The sequence below is a fragment of the Canis lupus genome, chromosome 37 (genome assembly GCF_048164855.1).
Source record: "Canis lupus baileyi chromosome 37, mCanLup2.hap1, whole genome shotgun sequence".
Classification (NCBI taxonomy): domain Eukaryota; kingdom Metazoa; phylum Chordata; class Mammalia; order Carnivora; family Canidae; genus Canis; species Canis lupus.
Genome location: NC_132874.1, coordinates 22,209,047 through 22,232,621, shown reverse-complemented (window position 1 = coordinate 22,232,621; position 23,575 = coordinate 22,209,047). Strand labels below are relative to the sequence as shown.

Genomic DNA, 23,575 nt, shown 5'->3' with positions numbered 1-23,575 from the left:
CTTTCGTTTCTTCCTTTAAGTCTTTAAAAGAATTATTTGTTAAAGATTAAGCCTAGCCACAAGTTAATCGTTTTAGTAATAATCAGGATTCTAAGTTATTTCGTCAAAAAAAAAAAAATCCTACAAGTATTGTCAGTTTTCAGTGTAGTGAGATAATTCCTGTAGGTTACGGGGTGTAATTCAGGATTTAACTAATGTTTCTGCTATTTTCTCACTTTTCCTTTTGATGGTGCGGAAAGAGAAAAGGAAAACGGGGCACAGGCCACTCACCGCCTTCTCCAAGGGGTCTGATTTGCTGAGACACCAGCTTCACCTTCTTAACAAGGTTATTTCTGACAGCATGTGTAGATAAACATTTAGCAACAATTTAAAACAAATCATGTAAATCAGCTTGGGTTTGCAACACAAAGGAATTCATATTTTTAACATGGTAGGAGAGACTTTTCAGAAATGTATGTACATCTTTTCTGTTTGGGTGGTAAAATATAATGCTTGTCTTCCTGAGCATTGTGGAAAATAACCAGATTTTAGGGGTTTAAATAATATTTTTAAATTGTAAATGGGATTTTTTTATTCACCCAGGCACCTAATTACAACAAGCATGCACATTTTGGTGCATTCAAGAATGGAAAATCAGAATAGCAGCATTCTTCTGGTGGGTTTTGCTCCATTTAAAGACATGAAATGAACTACAGCCAGGAAGGTGATAGATGATATAATAAGCCAACTTTGAATCTACACCCCGTCTCTTCATGGTTTAGACTTACTAAAATAAATTAAAGGTGGTTTCCATCTTCAGGTAGAGTGATGCCTTTTAAATAAGGCATCACAGGTGCAGCTTGTCTACCTTAACAAAATAAAATGGGTAGTGATTTTCCCACCATGACTTACTTTATTTTGGTGATAATATGCTGCATATTCGAGTCTTTTGTAGTTATTTGCACTCAAAATAGTTAACATTTTGATGCTTCTGGTGATTTTCATGGCTTCGTTTTATGTAATTATTTAATAAGTTAACTTCCACTAGAAACAGTTCATCTTATGCCTTCAAAACTATTAACCTATTCTTTAAAAAACAAAGTTGCTTGTTACTTGTTCTTTGTGTTTTAGGTGCAGTTCAGTGGAAGATGATGACAGCCAGAAGACATGAGCTAAGGTTTCTGTCCTATAAAAGATTTAAAATTAAAAAAAAAAAAAAAAGAGAAAGAAAAAAAAAGAATCCTCCATTTAATTTTTGTCTAATTTTTTTAGTTTTCAGCATTATGATTTGGGTTTCGTTAATGTTTGGCACTTAGAGTAGTAGTGCTGTTGTGGTGTTCATCTGTAAAGTGCTTGTTTTATCATGCTTCCTTCCTCTCCCTGCTCCCCACTCTCTCCTCTCCATACCCACCCACCCCCCCGCCCCCCCCCCAAATAAACACTGTGGTCAGATTTAGTGATACTATGAAAGACTCTTGAATGGTGAGATTCCACAGAACACATGGCCATCAAAATTGGTTCCTAGGGGTTGTGAGAAAAACCACCAAGATCACATACATCAAAAAGTAGTCTTTAGGTATCTTACCTCCTTTGCAGATGCAAAAGAATAGAAAGTGGAATTTTAAGAACAGTGTTACCCAACTCCTTTAATACTCTATTCCCCAACTTTCCCTTTTAATAACTTTTTTACAAGTGGTCCAGTCATGGTCTTAAGATAGACAAAATATTTAGAACCACTGTCAGTTTTTCTTTATAAGTGAGAGTAGATCTTTGTTCCCAAATTTAGCATTCCTAGATTTGTCTACTTGAAGGGAACCCTGTAAACATTCTTTACATACATATACGTGATTTTATTAGAATTAGTAATTTTCTGAGGCAGAAATTTGGAACTTCGTAAGACCTCTGTTAGATGATGGTTCTAATTTAGTGAATTATCTTTATCCTGCATTCGTATTTCAGAGTAGCTGTATAGTTTTCAAACAAGTTAATCTCAGATAAAGCATTTGTTTAATACACATCTGAGCAAAAATACCATGTGATTGTCAGACGTCGGGGTTCCTAAATCTTAGGACATAATCCTCAAAAACGTCATAGTTCTTTCTGTAGCTGGGGGGTGAGATCCGGAAAGCAGATACACTGTAGACCCCATTCTCTAGATGGACCTTATACTTGAAGGTATCAGAAATCAGGTTGAATGAGGTATCAAAGATTTGAAGGAAGGGGGAAGCATCTTGTCATAAATTTTAAAGACCTTCCCAGTATTTATATTCACCCTTAAGTCCTTATTAATAGCATCCTGTTTATTCCCCAATGTATAACTCATTCCATTCTACTACTTTCAAAATAATTGTTTTTTAAGGTATTGTAATTTATTTGCCATTATAATAATTACCTTTTTTCTCCAAAACAAATACTCAGGACATTTCTACAATACAAAAAATGTGTATGTTTCATGGTATGTGATAGAGGCAAAGAAATGTAATGTTCTCAGATCTGTTTCATATTTGCATTCCTTCTGTGTTCTTTATCATTTCGTAACGCTAGCTGGCTAGGTAGAAATAGAATCTCTGAAATGAAACCGGAATCACAGAAGTAGTTAAAGAATGCCCTTTTAAATGTTGGAGATAGGAAAAAAGTAGAAACTCGAATAATTTCCTTTCATTAGTTATGATGACCTGATTAGAAACTGGGCTTCATAAAGTGTTTCTTGTAGTAGTATCCTAGTTCAAGTTTGTATTCAACATGAGTTTTATCATCCTTTTAGATGGCATTTCTTCCTTATGGAAATGTTCGGTACAAATTTGTTTGTGTTTTTTTTACATGTCAATAATGTATGCTAAATTGACTTTTAAAATGTTTTCCAGTTTGATAGATATCATCATGGCATCTTTAATTTTTTTTTCTCCTTCTGTATGTAGGGTAAGGGACTGTTCTGAAGAATCTTTCCATTTAGTGATCAAGATATGGAAGCTGGTCTCTGAAAATACTCAATGTGTATCCCAGTTAATCATGGTATCATTTGAATTGTAACTTAAATTTTAGCAGCAATGTTTTCCAATTATTGGGAAAACTAATAAAATATGTCTCTTGTTACCATACTGTCTCCTGATTCTTCCTTCGTTGTAGTTTGGTATTTTATGTTTAGTTTTAAGTTAAAAACATCATTTCCTACCTAAAGTTTCTTAGATGCTATTTCACTGGTGTTCATAGATGTGCTTTGAAAGGTATTTTGTGCCCAAATAGGACTGCCAGCTGCCAGGTTAAAGTTTAGATATTTGTGTTAAAAGTTCCTCAGAAGATACCTGATGTGCATTGTGAGTACCCGTGAAGGGGAAAGTTGTAGAGGAAACGGCCGACTTGGTATGATCTTCCTTACAGACCCCAAAATACTTCCCAGCAACTCCATGCAGAACACACCAAAGGGTATGGTATTTGTGTTCTTGTTACATATATTTCTGATTTGATTATGCTAATAGAAACATAAATAATGAGATGACTCCCTTTGCTGTAATGATGTAAACCAGTTGGTCCACTGCAGATGGGGAAGCCTGACAAATACTGGACTGTATCCTTCGTCTCTCCACTCCTCATTTCCTTTTAAGGAAATGTCCTCAGCTTAAAATGTAAAGCATTAAGAAGGGCCAGGAGATTGAATGAATCTTTTAACACACAAAGCGGGACTGGAGGATGCAGGGCCAGAGTGTCTGGCTACGTGGGGCACACCTGACCTAGCAGATGCTACCTTCTCCACCTCGTGGTCGAGCCCTGGTTTTTGTAAGAAATGGGCCATAATGGCAGTGGCTCTGGCCAGCCGCCTTGCCAAGGCCCCGGCTGCAGTTTTCTACGTGGGCCAGCGGAGGTTTGAGAACTACGTATTCCTCTGTCTAAAGCAACTGACTAGGGTCACAAGCTCCTGTGTTTTATTAGGGAAAGTAGTATGCCGGGTGCATTGGGCTTGGGAGGGGGTATGGCACGCTTTCAAGAGAACTTTCTTACATGTTTTTTCACTGATGAGTAAGAATCTGCCACGGTTAAGATCCAAAAAAGAGCTAAGAAAAAGCGCCCATACAGGAGAGCCAAAACATGGGGAGTTTATGAGCAAGCCAGGAAGCCAAATTCAACTCGAATTGCCTAAATAGAATTACTTCAGCTTGTGTGTGTGCTAGAAGCTACCAAGTGTTTCTTCAAGGATAGTGGTGGAAGTTGGCTTCGAACGGGTTTGAAAAACAGCCAAGTCTTTCGAGTTTGCTCCCACTCGCCCAATGGTCAGTTTTTCTCTTAGCCAAATATTGCCTATTTTACTCCCATCATTTCACAAGATGAACTTAAGATGGCTACATCTACTTGCGATGTATGTGCCTCTTCTGTCCTCATTTTAGGGGCTCAGACAAAAAATTTCAACTATTTTTCCTAATGATCATGTTAAAATGAGTGCCTTTGCCTCATTATTGAAGTCAGCATTGCTGCTAATGCGTATTTTGCATAGTTACATTTAAAACAATTGGGACTAATTGAAAACTCTGATAGGTGTTTTCAGTAGCTCCTTTTTCTTGGGTCTAATGGCATCCTAAATAAAGTAGCCTGGTTATGCTTCCAGTTAGAATTTGGCCTACCTACCTCTCAGACCTCAAAGCCTAGAATCCATCTCCTCCCACCCCTCAATCCTTGAGTACCAAGGATCCGTTTCTCATAACTGCTGATCCTTTATTACCTCTACCTCTAAAATACTTCCCAGCTCCTGTTTGCCGTCTCCCACGTCCACTCCCACTCTGGGTCTTCTTGAAAACGGGATTGTGTCTTCACTACCCCCTACCATGTACCGGATGCCTGGCACTGGCCTCGCGAGAAGCAGGACCTTCATCATCTGAGTTGTTAACTCCAGTGCCGAGGCAGCTCCTTCCATTCAGTGTGGCCTTTCTGTGTCACTCCTAGTTTCCCTCATCAGTTTTTTAACTTGCCAGCCACTTGATCCTCATATGATTCTGTGAGATAAAAGATGCTCTACTCACCTTACCCATTAGGAAAGTGAAGAACTGAGCTTAAGGGGCCTGCCTGAGTGCGGAGCTGTCAAGTGACAGAGCCTGGGTTCAAACTCCATCTGGCTGTGCGGCCAGTGCTCGTAGCTGCCGTGTCCCCCAACTGTCCTCCAGGCCGGGCCAAGCCCCTTCCTTAATCAAGTACTTTGAAGGGCGCCTCCAACGCCAGGCGATGATTGTTGGGGGTACGTACAGTGGAACAGGCATGTCCCCTTTCCTGATGTTTTCACAGGTGGAAATTACATCATTACAACCCTAACGGTGAGTAGGTAAAATCCAAGCAGGTAAAGAAGGTAGAAACGAGAAGGGGGATGAGGGCTGCCGAATGAGGCTCAAGACTCCATGAGAACTTTGAGGGGAGGAAGGGTGGCTGGTGGGGAAGACCAGTGGCGAGACCATCTGTTCTGTGACCCATTCTCTGTTTCTGTGGATGGTGACACCAGCTGTGGGGTGGAGGTAAAATCCTGTCCTATAAGGTCCTGAACAGTTACACTTATTTTCTATTGTGTTGGTATGGTTCCAGAAAATCCTTTGAAATTAACCTAAAAACTAAGCATTCTATCCTCTGCTTCTAAGAACTCTTTGAGCCTTATTTTTTTACTAAAAATAGAAGAAACTGAAGCTGCAGTTGCTCTCTTCAACATGGACTTGAATCATCCTTTAATTCATCTGCCCTGTCCCTATCTGGAATATTTCATCTTGCTGGGATGGGGCGGGCGGGGGGGGGAGGGAGGGGTGGCGGGAGGATGATCCACGAAGTGTAATACTGACCATGCCTTGGCAGGTGGCTGGGAGTGGGGATAGCCTTTTACTTCTCATTTTCCTTTGGGCAGTGCTTGAAGTTTTCGTCTTTTTTTTTTTTTAATGTTTGAATTGAATTCACCAATCATCCACTAAAAACCAAAACATACTATCCCCTCGCCCCCAAACATCCAAACTGAGCTATGCATTTTACATCAAGTTTGCCCTTTACAATATCTTTCAAAATGTGATCCAAGAACCCCCTGCATTAAAATCACGCAGGAGGTTTATCATGCGGGTCCCTGAACCCCACTCTCAGATTCTGTGCACGCGGGCCTGCACCAGAGCCCCGACTCAACTGGTTTGTTTCACTTGTTTCACACGCTCTCCCTTCCACACACACAGTTCTTTTTAATGAGTCAAGAAGCCTTGGTGCAAATCGAACTTCAATTAAAAATATATATATACAAAAAAGAAAGAGAAAAAGAAAAGAAAGTTAGAAAAAGAGGCCTTAGCTGTTTGCATATGAACTAACCAGGGCTAAGACTTCCAGCAACAAAGAACTTAAGGGGGAAAGTGCCATTAACAATAGACTCTGGCTGCTATGTGGACAGCAACCTTTTCTCATTTTTCCTTTGACATTCTGAAAACTGTTAGGTCTGAGTGGAAGAGGGTTGTTTCATGCCTACAGCTCTCTTTAGGTCCCGGGAGAACTGATCTCGCTTTCATGTATGTGACAAAGGACCTGGGAATGGAAAAAAATTTAAAGATTCATGGGAGGATCTAGAGGATCTTGCATGTTAATTCAACAAAATCAAGTATTTTAGCTGTTAATGGTCAACTAAATAGGTCAAAGTGATAGACTAAGGGGGTTTTAGAAATAGTAAAGAAAAAGAGATACCACCAGAACAGGAAAACCCAAAGAGTAAGTCCCTACTAGAGGTAACTGCACTCCTAAGACTGTCACAGAACACAAAAATATACCAGCAGTAAGTCGATTACAGCATTTATTGATGATGGAATTCTGGGAAACAATCACAACAAAAGAATAGTCTTTTGACTGATTTACTAAGTGAAACATTCCTTTGAAACACAACATGCAAAAGATTGCCAAGTACGTCAGTATGGAAGCCCTTGGATTTATACATTAGACATCTCAGCAGTGCTTTTCACGAGTTCCACTCCACGTCACATCAAGTTCTTCATGTGTGTAATACCTGCATCTCGGAATGATGAGGCATGTTTTAGTCAAGCTTCTTGGAAATAAGACTTGCTCACGTTGAGAAGAGGAGGAGAAAAGTTATTTTTGGTCAATGGGTGAACACTTATCCTTAGCTGTAAAGGAAGGTGATAAACAGTTTAACTTCTGAATATAGAGTGATTTGTTTAATTCAATGTTTTTTTGATAAGTTTTCTTTTTGGTCCTTGGTGCCTTAATTTCTTCTCTCTGATTTTCGGGAAAAGACAGAGGTATAGCTGAAACTGGGATCGGAGACCTTGGTGGCAGACATCTGGTTGAGACCATTTTAACCAATGATTGGGCTGTCTGGGAAGTAGTGGCCTTGGTTGAGAGTTCTTGGCATGGATTTAAAATGGAGCTTTTGAGGTTCCTAATGTCATCACAAGTTGCAACCAATTGTTTGGTGGTGGATGAACTTTTGAGAGATGGTGGTTTGGAAGTCCATTTGCATTTGCCGGCATTGCTCCCATTCCATTTTGAAGCATTTTGTTCAAGCTTGCAAGATCCACAAGTGCTTTTTCTTTTTTCACGACTTTTATTGACACAAGTTGTCTGAAGACTCAGAGAGTCCGAAAGTTTGGGCTGTCTCATTTTGGGGATAGCTTTGGAGGAGAAAGGTCGTTCAGTAGCTGCAGGAGCACAGAAGGTAGTTTGTAGTCTGGGCCTCTCTTTTTGTATAGTCAGATGTTGTAATCTTTCCATTTCCAGTAAACGAGTGATCAAATGTTCAACAGAGCTTTCTGGAGGCTCCACTGTCGCTTTCCAAGTTTCAGATTTTGAGAGGGCTAATTTGTGCAAGTCCAGGGTATTGAAAGGAGAAGGGAGAAAATCGGGATATGGAAATACTTCACTTGGTTCCTCTGTGAAAGATTCCTCAACATTTTCTATTGTTTCTGGCTTTAAGTTCAGGTCCATCTTTTTAAAATAGCTGAGCAAACTATCGTTTGCTTTTTCATTTTCAGATAAATCACTTTCGTCTGTTAAGTTTTCTTCCACACTGCTGTTTCCATATTTCAAGTTCCAGTTTGGGGCACATAAAGATTCACCACTATTGTTTTCTGCAGTTGAACATAAATTAATATAAGGCTCATTTCTGTCCTTAAAGAAGTCTCCATCGGCATAGGGCCAGCAGAGACCTGACGGCATCTGTAGTCCTGGGTAAGGATCAACTTGCTTATCGAATGAAGCACTTGTCAGTGAGTGGTTCAGAGTGAAGAGCCTCATGGGATTATTGGTTACATTAAAGCCAGTTTCCACTGCAGACTTTTTGAAATCCCTTTAAAAAAGGATTTAATTAATGAATGGTTTGTTGACTAGACTTAAAATGCTGTTAAAATGGTAATCAATAAGCAAAATTATCAAAGTCTGGTTAACATTTAGTTTCCAACGGCCTCCGTGTATCTGTAACAGATGTATGTTCATTTCTAAATATGCTCAATTATATACAACTATATACATTTTTTTAAAAATATAGATTAGAATATTATCTGGACATCCCTTCGTGCATGCCCAAGTGACCAGGTCATCATACCCACAAATGGCTGGCTGCATCTATGGTATGCGTGGCCACCGGTTAACGATGGCTAATTATATGTTTGCCTGTTATTAATATTGTATGTGCAGTGATGACATCTGAGAAGCGGGCTCTCCAACTCAAAGTGAAATTATAGTGAAATGTTTATGCACCCAGTATTAGATAAAAGGAAACTCAAAGGATGTAATTAGGTTTCTCAAGAAGGCCTTCTACTTTAGCTGTTGTGGTTTTAAAAAGTCATGCTAACATAAAAAGAAGCAAAAACAATGTTTACCAAAAATTATTTCATAGTAAAAAACCAAAAAACTATACAATTAAAAAAAATTATCCCATAGTAATTTTCATCCGATGGTGTTCTTTTATTTTATGAGTAATGCTTCTAGGTAGTGTATTAGAATGAAAACTGCAAAAGAGCCATGCCATAGAATACTGAGTTTATAGTCTGGTTTTTACTTTATTTTTTTTTCAAGCTTATTGAAGTACTGACATTGGAAGAGTTGAAGCATTAATTGACATATACAGTCTCATTATCTTCTTGCTTCCTTTCATTCCAGTTTTTTGGGGGTTTTTTTTTTTTGTTTTGTTTTTTGCTTTTTAATTAATGAGAGAGAGACAAAAGGAGAGAAGCTGAGACACAGGCAGAGGGAGAAGCAGGCTCCATGCAGGGAGCCCGACGTGGGACTCGATCCCGGGTCTCCAGGATCAGGCCCTGGGCTGAAGGTGGTGCTAAACTGCTGCGCCACCCGGCCTGCCCCTCATGCCAGTTTAAACACATCAAAGTAAAGGATATTGAAAAATACTTTCATTTCTGTAGAAAATAGTAAAAATGTATTGATTTAGCTAAATATTTAACTTGTAAACTTTGTAAAACCACAAGGAAGTCACTTTAAACCTACAATTGATAATAGACACAGTCCATGTTGTTTATTGAAAAGACCATGAAATCTGGGCGTGAGGACCTAGGTTTGAACCCCTTTGCCACCAGTGAGCAGAATGGTAATGATCGTACCGACCTTGGGGTGGGCTGAGAAGCAGGACAATTACATGAGCGTACTTTGCAAAATGTAAAACATTAGATGAAAGATATTGATTTTATGCTCTGGGCTTCTTGATGGCTACTGAGGAGAAAAATCTCAGTCCTAGGATATTTCATTGACACTGACTTCTAACTCTGCAACATACGTAGGCTTCCCCGGTAGTAGTGACTAATGCCTATCAAACACATCATACTGTTCAGTCCTCACAACAACCCCATAAAATAGGGACTTTTACTTTCTACCTTTTATGAGTAAGGAAACTGAGGCACAGAGTGGTTAAGGTCACACACCTACTAAGTGGTGGAGCTGAGTGGTGGGACCCTGGTTCGTAATCCTGGCCACTGCCCCGCTCCTGACTCAGTTTATGTTTGCTCCGTGTTAGTGTGATAAAACTCCATTCATTTCGTTTGACCTCTTACCTTGAAATCCTTGTTCCCAGGGGAGATCTTTCTAGTGAAGGTGGCTTTCCTATGCCCCTCACACTGACGTTCCCTTAGGACACTAGTCCTTATGGTCCCCATAGCACATCTTGGATTCACGCCTCAAACTTCAGCATCAGGTGAGTTTTACTGGGAGCCTCACAGACGTAAGGCCCTCTGATGGGGAGCCGGGGAGTCGGCTACTATCCAGTGAGCCACCCTACCCTCAAAAGTGGGCACGAAACTGAGGAACTAATTCTCTAGTTCAGATTCAGGAGCTCCATCAAACAACATCCTGTGTGTAAAAGTGACGCGGTGTTGAATAAATGTCATCCCCACGTAGCAGTAACCTGTGGTTGTTTGTAAGAAGCGTTCGAGCTGGTCCCAACACGCACCAAAGTTTAAGAACCAAAAACTAAGAAATCAAACCCACACAAGGTCTGAGAAGCAATATACTGCATGAGCCTGGTTCTTTCATCCACTCATTGCATGACTTTGGGCAAGTCACATACCTTGTCACCCTGACTCCATGTCCTCATCTGTAAAAGAGGGATGCTGACAACAGTGCCTTATAGGATCGTTGTGGCAGTTAAATGGATTCACATATGCAAGGGACAGAAATCATTCCTACCCGATGCACTATGATTTTTCTGTTACACTTCTTTTTCCCTTCAACAAGAAGCTCCAACTCTACCCACGTAAACTCTCCTTGTAAGGGCACAGAAAACTCTGAATTCTTCACATTCCAGTGATGCCCTCAGTGTATGCCAGCCACTTCCTGTTTTAGGGTGAGCTTCCATAATTTGCCACAAGTGGCACACAATACTTTTTCTTCCGGTTGTTTTTTTCTCCTGGTATTTCAGATGAGTAAACTCACGTGTATCTTTTTTTAGTATTTTTTTTAACTCATGTGTATTTAAGTGTATTTCATTAATTTAGGGGTTTACGAAAATCAATATTCTCTCACCTGTTCTCCATGGTACTTCCTTCGTTAAGAGGATAACTCCATAACTGAAACATCCCTTGTTTACTATTCTGATAACAGAAAAACCACGGACAACATCTTAGTAACTGCATGCATTTTCAAGAAAAATGCTTTGGGTATGATGAATAAAATCTCACCTGCGTTCTTTTGTGAGCATGCTCTGACGAATTAAGTTCTAGCATCAGTTGATCTATTGGAATTTCCAAATGGTTCTACAAAGCAGCAGAAGACTTTTAAACACAATACATCCCTATTTCCTGTTATTGTTCTAAGAATATACAGTTCTTGTTCTAACCAAGAAATATAAAGTCATAAAATACTCCCTTTTATACATACAGATATCATTTGTTTTTACTGACTTCAGCAGCAATTTAGCATAATCTGTTACAAATACCAGCAGTGTTAACTAATGAGCTTCGAATATCATTAAGATTAACTTTATTTTACCAACAGTTAAGTGTTTTATATTTCGATCAAAAAAAAGTAGATGAAAGATTCCTCACTACTTCAAAACAAAATAGTAACCATCTTAACGGCTTCAGTATATCTTAAGAGCTGAGACTACTTCTCCTTTGGCAGTGACTACAAAACACTAGTCACGCAACATTAGTTTCCACTTCTGGTATTGGCACACTGAACAAAATATATGATAAAATATATATTAACTTAATGACCAGTTTGCAGCCCTGCAGAACAGAAAGAGCTTTGACTTGTTTGAAGAACTCTACAGAAATGAAATTGAAATTTTTAAAGAAAGAAAATTTTCTTTAATGAACATATAGTTTTAAAATAATGTTTTGTGAACGATTTAAAACCAAACATTTATCCTTACCTTGTTAATTTTGCCTGAAAGAATATGTATGGAAAAAATGACAATTAATAGTTACACAAAACTGGTTGTATTAAAAACAAACCCCCTCTAATATGAGTGGCCATTGATATCATAAATATGAATATAGATTTGCAACATGTATAAATATAAATACACACGTCTAGGATTTCTTACCACCTGCTGCACTATCCTTTCCAGGTGGGAGATTTTTATTTTCAGGAGCAGGTACTTCCGAATCCAAATTCCAGTGAGACAAGTTCTAAAACAATATTTGTTTTAGGATAAACTTAACGTTAAGAACACTTTAAAAGCTCAAGTACATAATTTTTCATGTCTGTGGCTAAAGTGTGAGAAAGGCATAAAGTTTCATGACCCATTCTCCCTCTTATAAGGACACTAACAGCATTTTTGAGAAGCATGCACTGTTCTCTTTTCAAACTATTACCAGCTTGGTAACACCTAGTAGGAGATAGAAAGGCTTTTCCATTAACTTATGGTTTTGTTCTTATTTTATTAAAAGTAAAGACACACAGGTTTTCAAAATTGGTTTTAAAACTATAATAAAATAGGGCAGCCCGGTGGCTCAGTGGTTTAGTGCCGCCTTCAGCCCAGGGTGGGATCCTGGAGACCTGGGATTGAGTCCCACGTCAGGCTCCCTGCATGGAGCCTGCTTCTCCCTCTGCCTGTGTCTCTGCCTCTCTCTCTCTCTCTATCTGTCTCTCATGAATTAAAAAAAAAATCTTAAAAAAAAATAAAACTATAATAAAATATCCAGTTCAGTGTGTGCCTGGCGTACAATGGCACATTTGCCAAGTTTTCTGTATCTGAGCACCACATCTGATAGCCTATGAAATCTTTCCATCCGCCAACGAAAATTCTCTAATCTGCACATTGTACTCAACGCTGACCAGTCCGCTACTCATTCTAGACTCCGGATGTTGAAAACCACTTGGGAAATGTTCAAAAGCAAGCCAAAAAGTGAATAGGGAAAGGCCCTAATATGTACTATTTATGTTCCAGGCACGTGCCAGGTGCTGTGTGGGGGGAAATGTGGGGCGTGTACAGGAGAGGACTGTAGCAATCTACCCTGTACTAGGGAACATGAAGAGGTGAGGAGTTCATTTTATTTTTAAAGTAATTTTTAAGGAGTGAACTCAGTTTGTTTTCTATCTCAAAAGAGAAAATCCTTTGTAAATTAAACTCTAAGCAATACACAACTAAAATGTTAGGTATCACCCCAAACGAAAGGAGGAACAGGGAGATTAAGCAGGTTAAGCTTGAGGATAGTATGAGGACGTAACCGGCCCATGAGAAAACTATCCCCTGGCGGGAAGGGTAGTTGACCATCGGAAGGTCGGCTGCAGGTCATCTTTCTCTGGAGGTGAATTCCCTGCTCCCCCAGACAACACGGACTTACGGCCAGTCTCTGCATGAGCCTCTTCTAGGGAGTGTTTTAAAAATAATACTTGAGGGACGCCTTGGGTGGCTCAGGGGTTGAGCATCTGCCTTCCGCTCAGGGTGTGACCCTGGGGTCCCGGGATCGAGTCCTGCAAGGAGCCTGCTGCTCCCTCTGCCTGTGTCTCTGCTTCTCTCTGTGTCTCTCATGAATGAATGAATAAATAAAATCTTTTTTTTAAAAACCCCATACATACATACATACATACATACATAAAACACTGGAGGGGCGCCTGGGTGGCCAGTCGGTTAAGCATCTGACTCTTGATTTTGGCTCAGGTCATGATCTTAAGGTCATGGGATCAAGTCCCAGGTGAGGAGTCTGCTTGAGACTCCCTCCCCCTGCCCCTCCCCTGCACACAGGTGCATGAGCTCTCTCCCTAAATTAAATACATCTTTTAAAAATAATGATCCTTGGGGGGGAGGGGGGAGGAATGACAAGTTCTGACTCCGTGGGGATGGAGGTGAGTCTCAGTTATTTGGATTTTTAAAGACCTCCCTGACAGAGGATCAGGCTTCTTTCAGCTCTGGGGTCCTAGTCCCCTAACGGGCAAAACAGCATGTGGCGGGAAGACTCTTGGGGGGACACAGTGAAGGGAAACCGCGGCTGAGGTCACACAGCGAGAACTGGGTCAACTGGGAAGGCGTGCTGCCGCCCCCCCGGAGGTCCTGGGAACTGCTGCTGCCCACAGCCCACCCCCTGACCCCGTCTTCCCAGGGTGCGTGTGAGGGAATGAGGAAAGGTGGGCGCGGCCCGAGGAGCCAGGCGCGGCCTCTCCCCAAATCCAGCTGCTGCAAGAACTGCTTTGGAGCTTTGGGGAGCTGCTGGCTGACTTTTCCCTTTATTAAAAGAAGCACAAAGACGGCCCACTGGCTCTTCCCAATGCGCCACGAGGACACTGGGCGCAGGGATTGGGGCAGGGTGGGGGGAGCTCGGCCGGGGTGGGGGCGCCCAGCCGCCCAGGGTAGCACCGCCCTACCTGGGGAGGGGTGCCGGGGGCGCCAGGGCTGCTGCCGCCGCTCTCACCACTTCTTCTCCCCATTTTGCTCCTCTGTTTCCTTAGAATCCTACACAGGTGGTGGGACAGGCACAGGGCGGGTGAGGTGCCTCAGGGGCCGCTGAAAAGTGGGAGCCTGGCTCTGCACCCAGAGGTCCCAAGGTGCTTGGGGCGGGGGGCTGCGAGGGCCCGGCCGGGGCGGTGGAGATGGGCCCCGCAAGGCCCAAGGCACCCCAAAGCTCCCACAAAGGCAAACTGGAGGGCCTGACCCACAGAAGCTTAGGAAACTAAGGTCTTGGGGGGGGCGGGGGATGGAGACACTATCAAAGAGCTGAGATGCAGATTAGAACCAACATGACCAATTCTCTGGAACTTAGACACCAGGCCCGGGATGTCTGCTTTTCATCATTCACACCAGGTGCCGGGGTGTGAAAACGGGCCTGACCTGGGGGCGCGGGGCGGGGACACCGAGGGCCCACAGGCCCAAACACTAACTCTCCGGGCACCTGTGTGAGGCCGGAGCAGCAGGGAGTCCCCGGCTAACAGGTAGGACGGGCTGCGGGTCACCCCAGGACCGTCTGGAAAGAGTCACGCAGGACAGCCGCAGAGCCAGAGTATCCGTGACTCCTTTACAGTGTATGGGCTCCTGCGGGGAGAGGTGTGCCCTCAAGAAATCCGTAGAAAATACGGTTCAGGGAAGTTTTGGATCAAGAGGTCCAGATCCAGGGGGGCCTGGGGGCTCGGCGGTGGAGCGGCTGCCTTGGGCCCGGGGCGTGACCCCGGGGTCCCGGGATCGCGTCCCGCCTCGGGGTCCCTGCATGGGGCCTGCTTCTCCCTCCGCTGTGTCTCTGCCTCTCTCTGTGTCTGTGTCTCTCGCGGATAAATAGAATATCAATAAAAACGGGGGGGGGGGGGGTACTGGTCACCTGTGGATGCCAGGCCCTGGCGGGGCCGCGGGGCAGGGCTGGGCGCCCCGGGGAGGCCGCGGCCGGGGCGGGAGGGGAGCCCCGCTGCGGGGGGCGGGGGGGACCCCGGAATCTGCAGCCCGGCCCCCCCCCCGCCCGGGGAGCGCAGGTGCAGGGGCCCCCTCTTACCCCAGGGCGCCGCAGGCCCACGTGTGGTCCCCGCCGTCGTCTCCGCGGCCGCCGCCCCGAGCCCCGGGCCCCTCCGCGGGCGGCGCGAACGGCTGGGCGGGCGCCCCCGCGGCCTCGGGCTTCCTGCGGCGGGAGGACAGGGAGGGCAGCGGGCGGCGGGCGGCCGGGAGCACGGGCCCCAGGGCGGCGGGAGGCCTGCGCACCGCGGGGGCCGGCCGGGGCGGGGGCAGCGACCCCGAGGACGCCCCCCGCCGCCGGGCAGCCCCGCAGCTACCGCCCAGCGCGGGCGCCTTCCACCGCGGCCACGGGTCCTCGGGGCTCGGCCGGCGCCTCGGGGGCAGGGCAAGGAGCCCGGCCGGGAGCCCCCGCGCCCCCCCTCCGAGCCTCCCCGGGGGCGGCCCGGCGCGCTCGGCCATCGCGGGGGGCGGGGGGCGCCCGGGGCTCGGCGGCCGGGGGTCAGGGCCGCGGCCCTCCTTCCGCCGCTTCCCTCCGCGGCCTTCCCTCGGGCCGCGGCCTAACCCTGCACCCGACCCTGACCCCGACCCCGGGCTCAGAGCGCTGAGAGCACCTGTGGCAGCGAGGCGAGGACTGGGGTCAGGGTCCTCCCTCCGTGGCCTTCCCTCCGCGGCCTTCCCTCGGGCCGCGGCCTAACCCTGCACCCCCCAACCCTGACCCCGGGCTGAGAGCCCTGCGAGCACCTGCAGCAGTGAAGCGGGGGCTGGGGTCAGGGCTGGGGTCCTGCTTCCGCGGCCTTCCATCCACGGCCTTCCCTCCAGGGCCTTCCCTTGACCACGGCCTAACCCTGACCTCGACCCTGACCCCGGGCTGAGAGCCCTTCGAGCACCTGCAGCAGCGAGGCGGGGACTGGGCCACGGTCCTCTTTCCGCAGCCTTCCCTCTGCGGCCTGCCCTCCGGCCACAGCCTGACCCTGACCCCAGGCTGAGAGCCCTGCGAGCACCTGCAGCAGTGAGGCAGGGGCTGGGGTCAGGGCTGGGATCCTGCTTCCGCGGCCTTCCATCCACGGCCTTCCCTTGACCGCGGCCTAACCCTGTCCCTGACCCTGACCCCGGGATGAGAGCCCTGCAAGCACCTGTGGCAGCGAGGCAGGGGCCCAGTGCACAGGGGACCTAACCAGCCGGGCTATCACCTGCAGAGCCGCAGACAGTTGGCTGCGCTTGGGGTACAGAATAGTGAAATAGCCAGAATAGAAGATGGAAGGCTCCCCAGCAGAGGGCAAGCCCACCCCTGGTTGGGCCACATCAGTTATGGGTCTTACAGTGGGAAAACAAAAGCTGAGTATTATTACTTTTTTCTATCTGGGATATACTTAGCTGACAGAGGAGGCCAGTTTTGTCCCCCAAATGCCTATGTCTTAGTTCAGTTCCCCGAAATATGTGTGTGTTGGCATATATCCATATATATCCACACATATATAGCCACACATCTGCATGGATATCCTATTACATAGGCATTATTACGTACATACATATATAACACATAAATATGTAAGTGAACATGTCTGGTACATGTGTGTAAGTAAGTAAACAAATACTAAAAGTGTCAGAGATGCCCTTTATAATAAAGCACAGACATCTGAGGAAGACACGGCTGCAGCCCTTTGCTGATGACGCTATTGCGTTCTGTTGGGTTGAACACCCAACTGTAGATTTGAGCCCCAAAATGTTTCATTAAGCATCTCAACGTGCTGGTTCTTAACAAATGGGGGGAAGAGATGCAACACTCCTCTGAGAGTCTTCCCAGAAAAATGCACACGTAAACCATAGGTCCCATAGGTCCCATACAATTTAAAGGGTTGGTCAGCGCTCGGGTCTCCCACCCCCATCCCCTGCCCAGAGGTATCTGTCTCCTTCCTCTGCATTTCTGTTTGCCTCCCAGCGAGGCCTTCTCTGACTCAACTTCCAAGCAGCCTTCCCGCCTACTTGACTCCATTTCATAACACCCTGCTTCAACGTGTTCTCCGGCCTCCTCACAGTCTTGGTAACCGTGTGTGCTTTTCTATGGCCCGTTTCTTCCCAGTAGCGTATAAAACTCTGTGAGGGCAGTGGCCTTGGCGGTCTCGTTCACTGGTACACGCTGCCCCTTGCAAGCTGTTCTAGGCACATGTAGGTGCACAGTAAATATAGGAGAATGAATATAAGATTAGCATCGGCCTCCCGGGAGGCCTCCTAGGCCCTCTCCTCCTTCAGACTGTTTTCCCTTCTGCTGATAAAACACGCAGACCTGCTCTAACGCCCTCCCAATGCCAAAGAATGAGGCCCGAATTCTGTAGCCAGGCTTTAAGGGTCCGCTTATCAGTTCCAGTGCTTTCCCGTCCAACACCTCAGACATTTTGCAACGTTTCTAAACACTCTCTCTCCTCCAGTACATACATCATTTTTCTTTTCCTATAATAGCTCCCCTTTTTTATTTTCCCTCCTCCCTCCTAAGCTAAGTCCTATCCTTATAAATCTACCTCACAAATGGGTCAGGGAAGAATAGATCACAACCTCTTCCAAGATTCCCCAATCAGGTTATTATGAGTCATTTGTTTATGATTCCCTTCTCACTGTTACATTATGATTATTCACTTACCGTATCTCACTCTCTATCTTTTCCAGTATCTTAAAGGCAAGACCTGGCCTTATTTTATCTAGCCTGCTACCTGGCATATAGTAGGCACTCAAGATGTATTTGAATTCATTTAATTATTCTAAAAAAAATAACATTTGCTAAAAACAACATTAGCTATGATACGATTACCATGTGGCAGGCATAATGCTGAACATTTTATTTGGATCAACCAATAGTATATTTTTAACCCAATGAAGGTGGTCCTACTAGCTATTCCTGTTTCATAAATGAGCAACCTGAGCCTTCAATATATTGTTTTCCCAGCTTACAGTTACTTGAAAAGCAGTGAATTGGGTAAGTATTGGGGTCCGTGTACTCCCAGCTAACACTTTCTACAAGTATATCTAGCTGGGAAATATTTTGTCCTTTTATGTTCTCTAGACAGGAGACAAAAAAAGAGGTGTGCATATGTGTACGCATGCATGCATGCCATTTATTTAGCTTCTGTACCTCCCATCTTCCTTGCTTTATGTTGGTTTCCATGTTTTCCTTTTGTTTCAGAACATGAGCTGATCCTTCATCTCTTAAAGTCCCTCTGAGATTTGTCATCCATAAATACATCCTCTAAGAATCTCTCTCTCTCTTTCTCTCTCTCTCTTTTTTTTCTTGACAGGACATATTCCTAAAAACTTTATCAATTTGGCTCATCTTCCTTTTTCTGGAGACTTTTGGAATGCTTTGATGTCAGCATAAAAATCATGCCCCCCCCCCCCCCCCCGCATCACTTGTTGAATTGATAAAGTTGTTAGTATTGCAGGTGAGAGCTCTGGTGACAGCATTGGCCCCTTACACTCTCTACGGGAGAGCACCCAGCCCGGGCGGTGAGGAGACAAGGCTGAGAGAGAGGAAAGCAAGCGTGAGATGTGGTGGTCGTGGGAAATATAAGGTGAGCAACTAAGAGAATCCTACTCGCTCCAAACCCTTGAGTCTGAGCTGGCTCTCATGCAGCCATGAGGGGGTGGTCCTTGGATAGAGGCCTGTTTCCCACAGTGGCTCGGTGCAGCTCTACCGTCAGCCCTTGGCCCAACAGAATGCACATCCCATACAGGCCATCCCAGGGCCACTCCGGGAATTCAGCTTTTATTTTTTATTTATTTATTTATTTTTGGAATTCAGCTTTTAATGGTAGCATCAGGCTTGCCATATTTTAAACCTCTGCCTCATTAGCTAACCCAGTGAAGGAAGGAGAGCTCGAGTCCTCTGTCTCGTGGCATTTAACAAGCTCTTACATTCATTACGAGGGAGGTGGTCTGAATTGGTGGAAAGAAGGAAAGCCTTGAGCCAATCACTGGGCAGGTAAGCGCGCCTTGCCGCTCACCTCATTTCTCCCACTCGGAGAGAGGTGACAATTTGGACCAACAGAAAACTCTTTTGGAAAGCACTTTGATTACCCATTCCTTTTTGTGGTCCAGGGTGATGCAAAGAAATGTCAGTGACGACACTCCTTAGCTTCTAATTATTCTGCGGGGAAATCCTTCTATTCCGCTCCACCTCTTTCAAAACCTTTCATATTTTTATATTACCCGTGCATTTGCCTCCACCTCCCTCTATTTGTCCCTGCTGTACTGTCAACGTCGCAGCTGGCTATCTACTGTGATGGAATCTTGTTCGGTGTAATTATGTAAATATTTTCAGAAAGTCAGGGCCATATTTTCTAATTAATAGCATGCCTTTTTGTTCTCAAGTGAATAAGAGTCTATTCAGTGGGAAACATTTCAGTTCAATTATGGGTGATTTGTATTTCGTGTAGGGCGAGGTAACTAGTCCTGTGCTTCCCTTTTTTCCAGCTTCTACTTCTTCTACTTTGCTCTCAATGGCCAGTTATATCTATCCCTGACGTAGGACTCCATTTCTGTACGCATTTACCTTAAATGTCCCAACTTTCTTGGGTTTGTAGAATTCTTTTTTAGGAAATACATATAAAAATATTTTTTAAAGTTAGAAATTGTGTTTCTCTTTTAAAAATTAACCTTGAACACTTTGCTCCCTCATTTGCAAGACCACCATTTAGATGCAAAACAATGTACCAAATCTTGTTGAAAATCTATTTATTCCTAGAATGAATGTGGTGGTGATGCATAGGAATAGATTTCCAGAAGAGAAACACACACATCGGGAAACTCTACACCTGCGTAAGTTGCAGCCAGTACTTTTGTTTGTTTGTTTGTTTTATTTTTTGTATTGAAGGTCGATTTGCCAACATATAGCATAACACCCAGTGCTCATCCCATCAAGTGCCAGTATTTTTTAAATAAATTCTCAACTGTAAATATCTACCTATATTTAGATTTTTCTGTAGAACTTGATTTCTGCAGTTTGAAGAGCCCTCTGGCTTCCTCCTAGATGCCTATGCCCTGCAGTTTTGTTTTCTTAGCCTTACATCACCAGTGTACTTGGGATTTTTAAGTTTCAGGATCGGGACTTACTTTCTGGTGCCAGGAAAGCTGTAGCCTGGGCCTTCTTTCTGGCGGTCGGAACTGTCCCACCTCATCTGCTTTGATCGGAACACTCTCTTTAGAACGCTTTCTTTAAGAAACTTGGAGATGATCTTTTCCCTTTGAACATTACTGAATACTTTCTCTTCTGGAAGCCAGCTGATCTTATCACATCCACCGTGGCCGAGGGGAAGGGGAAGGTGTTCTGGAGACACAACAGCCCTCTTTGGGACAAAAAAAGGAATTGCCGTTTACCTAAAAGCCATGAATAAGAGATCAGCCGAGCTAGAAAAACAACCCGGTGTCCTGCAGGTGCTGTGCTGTGGGATCAATTTAGCTAATAACGCAGCGCTGCTACCTAAGGGGCGCGCCTGGCTCTTCGTAGCAACTCACTGTCACCCTAAGAAAGGGAGCCTCCTCTGGCTTAGGAGAACTGTCTCATCTTTTCTTTGAAAAATAATAATATATTAGTAATGTGGTTGTGGAAACGTAAATGTATTGATTGTGGGAGAACAGAATTGGAAGAAGCTGAATTCCAAGCAAGATACACAAGAGAAGGATCCGTTTTGTCAGAGAACCTTAGTTTTGTAGGCTGAGACCTGGGGGCCTGAAAGCAAGATCACAGGACTAGTTAAAGACTAGTTAGCAGCAGGGGGTCGCCAGCCTACTGCCAACTGGTCCTGAACCCTGTTCTTCCCACTACAGCACAATTAGAGAAAAGGTAGGAGATGGATTCCTCGAAGGAGTCTTATCCATTGCAAAGGACATTTATCCATCAGTGTATTTGACAATAAAATATCATAATGTGGCCTACTTCTGATTTCAGCCAAGGTCAATAAGCCAGATAAGTAGAAACATTCTAACAGTTGCTATTTAGAGCAATGATTATGCACATATGGCAGGGATGAAGGGTACAGTATAAGGAACATAGTCAATGGTATTACAATAGCGTCATATATATATAATGCTGTTATAATTGATCCTTTATACTGGATGTAAATTGATATATATTGATATATATAGTTGATTGTGTATGTGATATATATAAATATTACATATATCCATTTACATGCAGTATAAAGGATCAGTTTTGGGATACCGGGTGGCTCAGCGGTTGAGTGTCTGCCTTTGGCTCAGGGTGTGACCCCGGGGTCTAGGGATCGAGTCCCGCATCGGGCTCCCTGTGTGGAGCCTGCTTCTCCCTCTGCCTGTGTCTCTGCCTCTCTCTCTGTGTCTCTCATTAATAAATACATAAAATCTTTAAAAAAAAAAGGATCCATTTTAATATATCGCTTCCTTGGCCTGTGGAATGGCTTATAACATGGTTTGTTCTTTTCTGATCGTGTAAATATTTAGAGTAATACACTCAAGTTCCCCTGGAAGAAAGAAGTCTCCCCCTCACTCCCTATTCTACTCCCCTCACTCCACCAGTTCCCTTCCCTTTCCAAAAACACCCATGAAAGGATAAGAATCCCATTATACTTGAGTGGCTCTGATTCTAGAACATCTTTTTACATACATTTGTATTTACACTATACCTTTTTTGTTTATTTTTAAAAGGCTCACTTTTTAACTGTGCACACCGAAAAATTAGTTTGCAAGTTAAGAAGCAAAAGTTTGCATCTTCTGCTCTGGATGCCGACGTGTCCCATGAGGTCACCACCATGTGCATATAGTCTTGGCCAAGGGTTTTTTTTTTTTTTTTAAATATTTATTTATTCATGAGACACACACAGAGAGAGGCAGAGACCCAGGCAGAGGGAGAAGCAGGCTCCACGCAGGGAGCTGGATGTGGGGCTCGATCCAGGGACTCCGGGGTCATGCCCTGGGCCGAAGACCAGCCTTAATCCACTGAGCCACCCCCCCACCCCGGACTCCGGGGTCATGCCCTGGGCCGAAGACCAGCCTTAATCCACTGAGCCACCCCCCCACCCCACCCCCAGGGGACCCCCTTGGCCCAGGGTGTTAAGGCTGGCAGACAGCTGGCCCCACACCTCCCTCCCCCTGCTCCCCCTGCTCCCCCTGCTCCCCCTGCCTCCTAGCGCTTGGCAGAGCGAGGAGCACCAGTCCTGGGGGTGGAGCCGGGAGGGGGGCTTGGCTTCTTATTATCTGTGCTTTTGCCCCCAGTCTGGGGGCTGTTCTCGCACCTTCTGTCTTGCTCAGGCCTGCGCTAGCTCAGGCTATGATGCTATTGTAATACCATTGACTATGCTCCTTAGCACGGGGGTGGCTTACAGTGATGTCACCAGGTCCACCGCCAAGAAGGGCTCCTGCGGGTAGGGCGGAATCCCGCTTTGTGAGATGGAGAAAGACCAGCAGCAGGTGCGCCCCTCACCTGGGTCAGCCGGGCCATGTCCCGCGCCCCCGACGGCGTTGCCGGGGCGCTGTGCCCACCTCGGGGGTCCCGGGGCCGCAGGCCTGCGCGGCCCTGCTCCCGGCTGGGAGCGCCCCGGGCTCCCGCTGCCCTCGAGGGGAGCAGGGCCCCCCGTTTCTGCCCGCGGTCCCCGGAAGGCTGGGCCGGCTATTTCCGACGGGCTGGCTTCCCCTGGGCTGAAGAGCGGGCGAGCGCGGGGTTCCAGCTCGGGCCATTGTGACCCTCGCCAGGGGCGCGTTCCAGGCCCCCCTGCACGCGCGGTCCGCGGGGCCCCTGCGCCGGCTCCGCCTCCGATGCCCGGTGCGCCCTCCCCGCTGCCAAGGCGGGTCCCCGCGGGGCCAGCCGCCCGCCCCCCTTCCACGCTGGAGCTTCCCCTCCTGGGCAAACCCGGGACCCCGAAGAGCTACGCGCAGCCTGAGGTTCTGCGTCGCACCTTTGAGACCTTGTCCAGCCTCCACAGGCTGCTGCCCAGTCGGCTCGTGGACACCCTCCATTCCTACAAGACGGAGGACAAGCAAGACTGTACGTGGGTGCAGCTGGGTGGGGCGGGGGAGGCTTCTTGGTGAGGGTGCACTTGATGTTGGTGCAAGCTGCCTCTTGTTTCAGCCAACAGTAGGAACCCACTCCTTTCTTTGAGAGACAGGGGAAGGGGGGCGAGAGGGCATGCCCTAGCAGGTGCGGAAGGGCAGGGGGAGAGGGAGAGAGTCTCAAGCAGACTCCCCGCTGTGCGCAGAGCCTTGATCTCACAACCCTGAGATCATGACCTGAGCTGAAACCAAGGGTGG

General features: G+C 45.7%; 3 protein-coding genes across 26 annotated transcripts in view; 2 read left to right on the top strand and 1 right to left on the bottom strand.

Annotated features, from left to right (window-relative positions):
* The window catches only part of PRP4K (pre-mRNA processing factor kinase PRP4K), a 40,500-nt gene extending 37,425 nt beyond the window's left edge, over positions 1 to 3,075 (top strand). For 3 of the 11 annotated variants that reach the window (XR_012025615.1, XR_012025614.1, XR_012025607.1), the window contains one exon: positions 240 to 3,075. The gene's annotated coding sequence lies outside the window, so the exon portion shown is untranslated. The remainder of the gene's footprint in view (positions 1 to 239) is intronic. The other 8 variants (XR_012025618.1, XR_012025608.1, XR_012025617.1 and 5 more) reach the window with 6 other exon arrangements.
* Positions 3,076 to 6,746: 3,671 nt separating this feature from the next.
* FAM217A (family with sequence similarity 217 member A) lies at positions 6,747 to 22,974 on the bottom strand. Of its 8 annotated transcripts, none has more exons than XM_072814254.1 (9): positions 22,752 to 22,974; positions 20,408 to 20,640; positions 15,351 to 15,473; positions 14,239 to 14,326; positions 11,978 to 12,062; positions 11,804 to 11,817; positions 11,109 to 11,183; positions 10,954 to 11,021; positions 6,747 to 8,272 (listed from the first exon to the last, which is right to left on the bottom strand). In XM_072814254.1, the coding sequence occupies exons 1-9, from the start codon at positions 22,767 to 22,769 to the stop codon at positions 7,057 to 7,059; spliced, it is 1,920 nt and encodes a 639-aa protein (XP_072670355.1). In that variant the 5' UTR covers positions 22,770 to 22,974; the 3' UTR covers positions 6,747 to 7,056. The 8 variants fall into 8 exon arrangements, with proteins under 8 accessions (XP_072670355.1, XP_072670358.1, XP_072670359.1 ...); XM_072814257.1 differs by having other exon boundaries at positions 20,408 to 20,671; positions 22,652 to 22,973; XM_072814258.1 differs by having other exon boundaries at positions 22,652 to 22,973.
* Positions 22,703 to 23,575, top strand: part of LOC140626460 (testis expressed protein 56-like) — a 31,551-nt gene continuing 30,678 nt past the window's right edge. For all 7 annotated transcript variants that reach the window (XR_012025627.1, XR_012025624.1, XR_012025622.1 and 4 more), the window contains exon 1: positions 22,703 to 23,312. Coding sequence is in view for 1 of the 7 variants with exons in the window: in XM_072814269.1 (XP_072670370.1) it covers positions 22,718 to 23,312 (595 nt within the window). In the remaining 6 variants the exon portion in view is untranslated. The remainder of the gene's footprint in view (positions 23,313 to 23,575) is intronic.

What these genes read in the sequence shown, in the direction of transcription:
- FAM217A (XM_072814254.1), bottom strand. An exon ending in TGGGCCTGCGGCGCCCTGGG is followed by an intron (nt 14,327 to 15,350) that starts GTAAGAGGGGGC and finishes CCACCTGTGTAG; the next exon opens with GATTCTAAGGAAACAGAGGA. An exon ending in GGAAGTACCATGGAGAACAG is followed by an intron (nt 8,273 to 10,953) that starts GTGAGAGAATAT and finishes CCTTTTTTAAAG; the next exon opens with GGATTTCAAAAAGTCTGCAG.